The sequence below is a fragment of the Neomonachus schauinslandi genome, chromosome 7 (genome assembly GCF_002201575.2).
Source record: "Neomonachus schauinslandi chromosome 7, ASM220157v2, whole genome shotgun sequence".
Lineage (NCBI taxonomy): Eukaryota > Metazoa > Chordata > Mammalia > Carnivora > Phocidae > Neomonachus > Neomonachus schauinslandi.
The window spans coordinates 23,671,056-23,681,392 of NC_058409.1; the positions used below are offsets into that span (position 1 = coordinate 23,671,056).

Below are 10,337 nucleotides of genomic sequence, written 5' to 3' on the forward strand. Positions count from 1 at the left end.
GCCCCCGGAGCCCAGTCACCCTGGGCCTCGGGCACCTCTGGGTCTCAGCCTGGTCCCATCCTCCATTCATTCCTCTCTGATCCTAGGACAGCCCAGCCTGGCCTGGACACTGTGGAGACAGCAAGACCGAACAACCATGGCCTGAGAAGTGGTGTGTGTACGGATGGAGAGGGAGGGGTTGGTGCCACATTGGACGCCATGTTTAATGTCCACAGGAAGGAGCCAGAACGGAGGGAGAGAGATGCTGAATGAAAGAGGAGCAGCCAAGCAGAGCAGGATCCTTGGGCCCAAGGTGGGCAGGAGGGAGAGGCAGAGGCTGTGTGGGCCAGAGTGGAGGATTGAGTGAATTCCTTCTGGGGGCCAGGGCCTCAATTTTTCCCTTGAAAAATCTCCCGTCAGGTTTATGGAGGGGGAGATGGATCAGGCAAAGTTGCGGCTGCCCTCCTGGACTGAGGAGGGGCTCAGGGAATCCCCTCAACGATGCCATCAAGTCTACAATTAACCCCGTTTTATACATGAAGAAACTGAGGCACAGAGAAATTAAGGGAGTCTGACTGCAGAGCCTGTGAATCCCTAAGCCGCAGTGCTTTGGCCAATGTCCATTGAGGCATGGGAGGCTTTCAAGTCTAGTCCCCTGGCTGGACCCAGTCCTCTAGAGGGACCTCCTAGCTCTAGAGCCTCATGGTTCCAGCTCCAGTGGCAAGCGGTACAGCCACAGAGCCTCAGCTCCATCTTTCCCTCACCGAGCCACCAAACATGGATCACCCAAACCCTCCACATGCCCACCGTCCCTCCCCCTCCCCAGCGCCGCCCATGTACACACACCCTGGGGCTTAGATCCAGAGCTTGGCCCTCCATGCTCCTGTCCGTGTGTCCCCCATCCCCATGCCTCATGGAGCTTCTGAGAGAGACACCACTGGCTCACTTCCTCAGACAGCTGCTCCCAATCCCAGCTGTCCCTGGGACTTCCTTCAGCGGGCACCATGCAAGTGTCCGGACCAAGCCCTGCCCCAGAGGGCACACAGGCTGTGCAGAGACCGCCCAGGGGCAGCCAAGGACAGCAGGCTGTGTGGATGAGGATGTGCGCCTCTGCAGTGGCCATGTCAGGGAGGCGTGGGGAGGGCGGCCTCTGGAATGGGAGGGGAAGGAAAATGGCCGGCCGTAACTGGTGTGAGAGGACACAGTCATAGCAGAGCTGTAAGCGCACGGGAGTGGGGAGTGGGATGGCGGGGGTGCTCCCTCCCCTCCTCCTTCCACTGTCTGTCCTGATCCTTGTGGGACTACAGGAGCCCTCCTAAATATAGTAATAGTAATAATAATAATAAACCAGACAGCCACTGCTCCCCCTCAGAGGGGCTGTGAGCCGTGAATCAGGGACGGGCATGAAACACCAGGGACAAACTCACCTGTACCCGTGGGTACCCAATAAATATGACTCTGCTCTCCCCCCCGCTGATGGTCAGACTCAATGGCTGCTTGTTCCTATAAGGCCCTGGGCCATGGGCAGCCTGGGGCCACCTCCTCCTTGCCAGAACAGGGGGCAGACTAGGGAGGACAGTCCCCTGTCTGGATGTTTTCAGTTGGCTCTTTCCCTGTGACTGATTTTCCAGTTAGTTGACCTTATATATCCAGGATTTGCCTCCTGGGGCTGGGAGGAGGCAGGTATTTGGGTCCTGGGGAGGGGGGTCTGTCTGTACAGGGAAACCCCTCTTCAGGAAAGCCTACCTCCAGGCCTTGAGAAGTGTCTAGAGGCTGGTCCACATCCCAGCAATCACTCTCCTCTCTTAAGGCCAAGGAGATAGAGGCCAGGGGTGGGGAGGCACTCAGTCAGCCAAAATAGAAAACATCACTCCATGTAGCCCAGTACTCTCCAACAACTGCGAAGTAGGCCTCCATCCTCTTGTGGAGATGAACCAACTGGGGCTCAGAGATGGAAGTCATGGCTTGAGGTCATGCAGCAAGAAGGGCCAAGCTTGGAGGCAAGCCTCCAACTCTGCATTCATTGTAAAGGGAGTTGCTGCACCCCAGCAGGCTACACAGGGAACTCAGCACAACCCCTACTAGGGAGTGGCCTGAGGGAGTGAGAAATAAAGAGATGTTGGGGGAGAGAGAGTTTTGAGTCTGTGGCCCCAAGGCTGGGAGGAGAAATTCCCAAGGAGCCCCTTCAGCCATCCTGGAGACACTTCGTGGGCCAGCCCTCTCTACAACTGGCCCATTCATTGTCACCTTTATCACTACTCCTCCTGGGCCCTTGGCCTGAGAGTGGGGTTGTTCACTCCTGTGAGGGGCTGGGGGCCTCTGGGTAAGATGCCAGAGGCAGAGGTACATAACAGGGAGCAGAGGGTGGCCTGGAGGCTCAAGGCCAGGGCCCTCTGGGACCTAAAGACCCAGAAGCAAGAGATGGACCTGCCCAAAAAGAGCCTCAGCGAGAGTCTGAGGGAGCCCTAGCACTTTGGAAATGTCCTGAAGGAGGCTCATTCCAGAACCGCCAGAACGGAAAGCCCATCTGCAACCTTGATTCTGGCCCATCACCTCCAGACGGAGGCAGATGTGGGAGCTGGGCACAGATCCCATGGCTCTCACCCAGCACACTGGACTGGAGTCCAGCCTCAAACACAAAGGGCAGTGAGGGGCATGATAGAACTTTGAGAGTTTAAAAGCTTCTGGTCTAATGATTTTTCTTCCTTTTCATTTTTAATGCAGCACCCAGTAGCTCTTCCCCAAGGAGGCAAATAAAGGACGTGGCTTCTTCTGGATACCTGATGACATCCTAGCTGGGGATGAGGCCAGGGGACAGACATTCAGAGATTCACAGGCAGAGGACGCACCTCCAGCTCTGGAGAAAATACTCTGGGCGGGAGGCATCATGGAGGGCATGCCTGGGGCACCCACCCATGGGGTGTCACTGACCTATGTGTGCAGTTGTTGTATCCTGAGGAAATACCAAGAAGTCCTGAGAACCAAGGAATGAAGCAATAAAGGTTGTATCATCATTCTTGGCCCAGCCTTACAAGTTGGGACCCCTGAGCACTACCCAAGGCCCAGCTTACTCTGTGCAGCCCTCTGGGAGGAGAACTTCCTCTTCACCAATGACTTCCAAGTATCTTGGGTTCTGACCTCTCCTTGACCTCTGGGCCCATGTAGCCACAGCTGATGGAGTCTTCCTGGAGGTCCCCTGGCCTCTTAAACTTGCCACATCCAGTCCAGTCTAGAACAACTCCCCAAACTTCTCTGCTACCTTGGGTCTCTCCCACTGCAGCAAATGGCCTCACTGTCCACCCAGCTGCCTAAGCCAGAACCCCGAGCGCCAGACTCCTCACTTGCCTCCTGCCCCAAAACCCACACATGCAACTGGTCCCCTCAAGGCCTTAACTGTTTTCACTCCTACTTCTTGATTGCCCCCTCCTATCTGTTCATTCTCTGTACACATGGTGGTTGATGCCCTCAACACTGTGTCTGTGAGTCTGGGCATCACCCTCCCTGCTCCCTGCCTAACGTGACCACCAATCATTAGCTCTGAGTACAGGGGCTGTGAGGTTGGTGACATGTGGCGGGCCCTCCTATAAGCTTGGCTGTATGGAATCAGAGTCCACACATGGTTAATGGTTAACCACCCTCAGATCCTTCCATACCAGTCAGAACTCACCAGTGCCAGGGACTGGGGACACCCAAAAAGCAGGATAAGAGTTGGGACTGGCTTGGACAGGTTGGGTCTTTTTGAGCTATACCTCTGGGGACCTAGACGGAGGCAATGCAGGAGGGGGGTCTGCCTGGAGCTATGACCACATAGGTCAAGGAGGTTGCTTCGTGTGTCTGGTGTGGCCTGGAGTGATCAGGATCCCTTCCCAGGGAAGAATGAGCCACTCAAGGTGCTGCCCCAGCACCAGGGTCTCTTAAGCATGATGCAGGGCCTTTTGAACTCTGAGTCTGGGTGGAGGCTTGGCTTTCTAACTCACTGTATCTGTCCAGAAAGATGCTGTCGGGGCTAGGGCTGGACAAGGGGCAGCTGTCCCTGCAAATTCCAGCAAGGCTGAGTCCTTGGCCCACTCTGGGCTTCAGAAACCTCCCAAAGTGGTGGGAGGAGAAGAAAGGTTGAAGCACTGCCTCCTCCCTTGGAGGTTCTCCCACAAAGTTTCTGGACAGGCAACAGTTTCTTCTGTGAGGCAACGATAATTAAACCCATTGTAGAGATAAGGGAGCCAAGGCTTAGGAAGGAGGGATGCCCTTGGGCTACCCAGGGGTCAGTGGTGGGGAGCCCAAACCTGAAACACAGAGGTGCCTGGATGGCAGGCTCTGTTGGAGAAATTCTGCCCTTGGCCCCCAGGGCTTCCCTGGGACATTCCAGGCCATTCTAGCTTCCCTGCCAACACTTGGAGGAGTGTCCCTGTACAGCTGCCCTGAGGGGGAACATCCCTATGCTGGTCTAGGTGAACAGCATTTCCTGACTTTCTGATCTCTGAGAGAGTAGCAGAAGTCAGGGGGGGCAGGAACAGATACGGGTCCAAATCCTGCGTCTGCCATCACTGCGTGAGCTAGGCGGACTGCTGGTCTCCTGGACTGCCACATCAAGGGCTGGCTGGCCCAGCAAGGGTGAGATCAACCGAGATGCCCATGTAGAGGTCCCACGGGACGTAAAGCACCAGGAGGCCCGTTTCCTTCCCATCGTGATAACTTCCTTTGAGATAAGGAGCTCGGAGTGGCCACAAGCCCCCATTTCCTCCACAGCCTGTGGGAGGACACTCACAGGAAACCCCTTCCAGAGGGTTTTCTCCTGGCCCTGTGGGAAGGCGGGACCAAGAGGAGTCACACTGCCCACCACGGTCCCTGCCTGCACCCTCCCACAGTCCCTTCCGGGGCCCCTGAGTCAGCACACGCACTTGATGTTATCGCTACCACTTTCCATGCGGTGCGATCTAGGAATGCCTGCCCGTGTCATGGCCTCAGCCTTGATGTCATCTTTCCAGAAGAAAGATGTGTGGCTGCCCATCAGCGTCACAGCCAAACCCGGGAACTGTGTCCTTCGCATGGTGACTTGGGTGCCTGTAGGGAAGCTGCCAGAATGAACTTCTCCTACGGCTCCTCTTTTTCCTCCTTTCCTGCTCTCCCAGAGCCCTGGCCACAGGCCACTCACATCTCTAGCATGCCCCTAGCCCTTAAAAACTGCTGTGCTGGGCCCTCAGCCCTTCTTCCTGGCTAACCCTCTCTGGCCTTAGTGATTGCATGGACACGGGCCATCCACATCCAGGTCTGTCTCCTGCACAGGCAGCCTCCAAACCACTGTCACTTCCTGTGGGTCCTGAGACACTGCAAACCTGCTCCTTCATCCCTAGCTCCCCAGCTTAGATGCCTGGACAGTGGTTCTAACTCTTTCTACTTATATTCAAAAGCACGCTCTGGGGAGGGTGTTGAGTAGATTAATCTTGCTTCTCCATCCATGGGGCTACAGAGTACATAAAGATAGGGCCCTGTTTTCCACCATCCTTGTATCCTCCTCCCCTGCTGGGAACCTAGTAGGTGCTCAATAAAAATGAATGAATGACTGAATTACTCCATTGTATCAGCAAGTCCTGAATAATTCTACCTCCCAAATCTCTCTGGAATCTGCCTCCTCTTCACCATACCTGCTCCTAAAGCTGTCTCTTTGTTCCCCAAATACTCTTCCACTAGGCTGTCCTCTCCCTCCCTCCCACAGTCTGACTTGCCCACCCGACGCTACTAGCCCTTTCGGCCTGTGCTGGGAGGCAGCATCTCCCAGGAAGCTCTTTGATCCCCCGCAAGGCCCCGAACTGGGAGAAGTGTTTTCTTGGGATTCCTCAGCTCTGAACTTCCCCCATCCCAGCCTGGATCCACACAATGGGAGGGTCCAGTGCTGTCTGTCTCCCCTAACAGGCTGAGAGCCCCTAGGGCCAGGTGCGAGGGCCATTGGGAGGGTCCCATCCACTTCCTCCCCAGCACAGGGCCTGATGTGGATTGGAAGAGTTTGTTGACTAACTGTCTGAGCTGTGACAACTCATTTCCAAAAGAAAAGTCACCTTCCGTCTCAGAGGGGCCACACCAGCTCTGTGCCTCCTTGACTACCAGCTTCGCCACTGCCTGTGGCCCCCCACTCTCCACCACCCAGGTTCCAGAACACTGCCTGACACAGACCTCCACTCTGAGGCATCTGCATCTAGTGTTCTTGACCTCTCCTGTGCCTTCTAAGAGCTCCCCGGAAGGGGCTGAGCAGGGGAGGAGGACCATGGAAAAGCACGAAGGACCAGGGTCTGGACATGCCATACTCTCACCCCAGCCGGGCCACCTGGGAATGTTCCACCAGCTCAGAAGGGCAGAGATGGCAATATGTTGGGCCCCAGTGGGGTCTGGAGGACTAACGTCTGTCTTCCCTATGCAAGGGCAGCAACCCTTCTGCCATCCAGTGAAACCTGCCAGGGCCGCAGGCTCGGGCCACAGTACTTAGACCGTGAGTCCTACCTGCTGTTGAGCCCAGCAGAGTATCATCGCTTGTGTCCTACCCCATCAAACTAGACCACATCGGGGGGCCAAGAATCTCACACCCATTGTGGGGAGCTTCTATCAGAGGGCCATCTGCAGAGGCATGGGGGCTCACATAGGTGCACCTCATGTAAAACATCCAATCACACTGGCGCACAGACACTCAGAAGTCTGCACGTGGGCACCCCACACCCCTGCGCCATGAAACTCCGAGCATGGGGCAGCAAACACAAACTCGTGCTGTCCTCTCCAAACTCCTTTGTGAAAATCAAACACTTGTCAGCCCCTCAAGAGCCTGTGGCTTTTTCAGAAGCAGTTCCTGTTCCACAGAGAGGCCTCTGGAACTGGAGGTGAGCTGGGGCGGGGGCCATGAAGAAATGAAACCTGGAAGACCTCGTTTGAGAAGCCGCTGTCCCCTGCCCCCTGCCAGGGGCTACATGTAGGAGCGCAGTGCCTATCTCAGATGGGCAGTCTGGCCCGCAGAGGGAGATGAGGCTCGCATAGTTCAGAACGAAGAGTCACTTAGCAAGGTGGTACTGGAGCCAGAACTTGAACTCAGAGCCCCAACCCACCTCTGCAGCTTGGGGGTTGAACACAGCTGTGGAAAGGGGACTGTTGCTGTCAGATGGGATCTTACCATGAAGGCACACTCTGCAATCTTGCCGGCTGGATGTGCCGTGCACACACCTGTCACTCTCCCTGCTCACAGGGGCTGTGGGGCAGAGGTCCCTGGCTGGGCAGAGCTTGCCAACTACTCTGGATCCTTGCTGGAAGCTGTTGCAGGACTCTGGCATCTGGCTGGATTCTGCCTAGGTGGACACTGGTGCAGGCCTGTGAGGGTCTTCCTCCCACTCAGATCTCTCACTGTGGCCAGAGGAGAGGGATCTAGGAGGAGAAGGGGGAGGCTGGGCTTGGAATGGGCCCCAGGGGCACAGCCAGCCCAAAGGCTTCTTGGGATCAGAGGCAGGGTGGAGAGCCTGGGCATAGGAGCTCAGTCCAGTATCTCCCAGGCCCCGCCCTGGCCACTCCAGGCCAGGAAGTCCAAGCTGTGCCGAGGCCCCTCAGAGGGAGGGGACAGCCTCATTGGCCAGATTACCGGGGGGGCAGGAGAGTGCTCAAGGAGGCAGGCGGATGCGCTGCCAGTTCTTGGAAGGGCTCATGAACAAAAACCCCTGAGCCTGACCACCTGGAGGAAAGGCTCACCGTTCCCATGTGTGATAAGGGCCAGGAGATTCCACAGGTCAGGTAGTTCCCCCGCCCCCCTGGCGTTTTGTGGTCACCATTAATCATTTCCTCTAACTGTGTATATAAGAGCTCTTTTGCCAGTGAGCCCAGTGCTCAGAGAGAAAGGCTAAAGTCCTCAGGAGGATGTGGCTGCAGAACCTGCTTTTCCTGGGCACTGTGGTCTGCAGCATCTCTGCACCCACCAGCTCCCCCAGCCCTGTTACCCGACCCTCTCAGCACGTGGATGCCATCCAAGAGGCCCTGAGCCTTCTGAACAAAAGTAGGGACGAGACTGCTGTGATGGTGAGTTAGGGAGCGAGTGCAGGCTGTGCCTGGGCCACCTCGCTGGCCCGGACTGGCCCTGCCTGTCAGCTTCATCAAACGGTATTTTGCTTTTCTACAGAATGAAGTAGTAAAAGTCGTCTCTGGAATGTTTGACCGCCAGGTAAGATGCTTCACTCTGACACACCTTCCCAGAGGCCTCTACGTTGGGGGGGTGGCTCCATTTCAGATGAACTCTCACAGGGTGGTCAGTCCACTTTCTCTCCAATCAGCTGGCTGCCAGGAGGGGCTCTCTGGAGGCCACTGGCCTTGCCCCTGTGGCAGTCACGTGAACTCCTTCATTAGCCGAGCAGCCACGAGCAGACCTAGCATTCAAGGGGCCTGGGGTCACCAGGGGACAGGTGGGTAAGCGGCAGTTACTTCAAGACACAGGGGCTGTGGGCTTGGGGCACTCATGAGACTAAGCCCTGTGAAGAGAGCACGCTGGCTACAGAGAGGCACAGAGAGACTTCAGGAACAAGCCTTGTTCAATTCGCAGGTCGGGGTGGGGGGGAATGCCCCACCCTGCTACCTTCTCCCCGAATGGTGGGGTGATAGCGACCTCCTTTCCTGGGGCCTGGGACCCTCTCGAGATGCCAGGGAACATGGCTGTGCTAGCTGAGGGTGGCCTGAGCCGAATGGGGCAGATTTGTGTTGGCATGAACAGAGCAGTGTGTATGACTGAACCCGGCATCACCTTGTGCCCCTCCCAAGCCCTCCTCTTGGGGGACAGGGCTGAGAACAGGAAAGAGTGACGGGGAGCGCGTTGTGTGCCCACCAGAGGGCACTTGTCCACTACTCGCCAAGTAACGGACATTTCTCACAGGAGCCGACATGCCTGCAGACCCGCCTACGGTTGTACAGGGAAGGCCTGCGGGGCAGCCTCAGCAGCCTCAAGCGACCCCTAACCCTGATGGCCAACCACTATAAGCAGCACTGCCCTCCTACGCCGGTGAGTGCCCACGTCAGGGTCCCAAGCTGGAAGGTCTTGGTCTAGGAGGGTGGAAGGGTGGATAAGAAGGGATCTTCGGCTGTAGCTGTTCAGGACCCCAAAGGGGTTCTGTGTCAACAGATTTGTCAGCATTAGTCCCTCTAGAGAGCAAGCCGCCCTGCCGATTTTCATCCCTAGGAGTTAAAGCCACGGAGCTCTGGGGGCCTATATGCTCCCCAGCGGGAGCCACTTCTGTCCTTACTATCATTAATGAGGTCAGAGGTGAGGCAAACCCAAGGAAACTCAGGTCCTGCCTAAGGCCCAGGGTGTATTCCGGGGCCCAAGTGCAACCTCCGTGGCCCCTTGTGAGGTGCCTAATTGCATGGGAGCAAGGAGGGGGGTCACACCCAGATTGGACAAAGGCCCCAAACACTCCTTTTCTGTAGGGAGTGAGGCTCGTGGCCTTGACTCCTGCCCCTTCTGGGCTGCTGGCCTGAGAGCGAGGAGACGCCGGCCCAGCCGCCCGGCCCAGAAGACCAGCTTTGGGCTGGCATGTTGTCAGGCCCCTGGCAGAGTTGTGCACCCTTTGGGTGGCACACGGTGGCAAGCTTGTCATCTGACCCAGGTCAGCAGGTGGGCTCCAAATGGGCCTTCCGGCCTCTGTGTTCTAGAGGGCAGGGCAGAAACGCACCAGTGCTTCCCCCACGTTACCCACTCACACCTGGACTCAAAGTTTTCTTGTTCTTTTTTTTTTTTTTCAAGGAAACTCCCTGTGCAACCCAGACTATCACCCTCAGAAGTTTCAAAGAGAACCTGCAGGAATTTCTGTTTAACATCCCCTTTGACTGCTGGGAGCCAGAAGCAACGGAGGCCAGTGCCGCCAGGAGCCAGCCCTGAGCGCGCAGCTCCCAAATCACTGCCCTCCTCACCATGGATGGCTGAAACCCAGGATCTTCACCTTTGAGGGACCATAAGCGGGCCAGGGCTGTGGGGGGCACGGACTTGCTCTGAGCCATGCTGCCCCTGATACCAGCTTGGTATATGGGGAGCAGAGAATGTTTTACATTGGCAGGGATCCGTAATATTTATTTATATATTTATGTATTTTAGTATTTATTTATTTATTTATTTAAGATCATACTCTGTATTTATTCAAGATGTTTTGCCATAATAATAAATTATTAAAAGCCTGTTCTTATTTGTGCAGTTTCCAGTTTGTTTTCAACCATGAGCAAAGGCTGATGGTGCTCTCCTCCCCATAGGGCAAGGTCGGCGGGGAGCGGGGAGAGGAGCTGCCAAGTTCAGGAGGGGCAGGGTGCTCCAGCAGAGCAGAGGGGAGGTAAGAGTTGGCCTAGGCACGGTACTCTGC

General features: G+C 56.2%; 1 protein-coding gene across 1 annotated transcript; it reads left to right on the plus strand.

The window, feature by feature from the left end:
* Nucleotides 1-7,860: 7,860 nt before the first annotated feature.
* On the plus strand, nt 7,861-9,865 carry CSF2 (colony stimulating factor 2). The gene is made up of 4 exons (XM_021702087.1): nt 7,861-8,019; nt 8,120-8,161; nt 8,864-8,989; nt 9,731-9,865. Exons 1-4 carry the CDS (start codon nt 7,861-7,863, stop codon nt 9,863-9,865), a joined length of 462 nt encoding a protein of 153 aa, XP_021557762.1.
* The last annotated feature ends 472 nt before the right edge of the window (nt 9,866-10,337 follow it).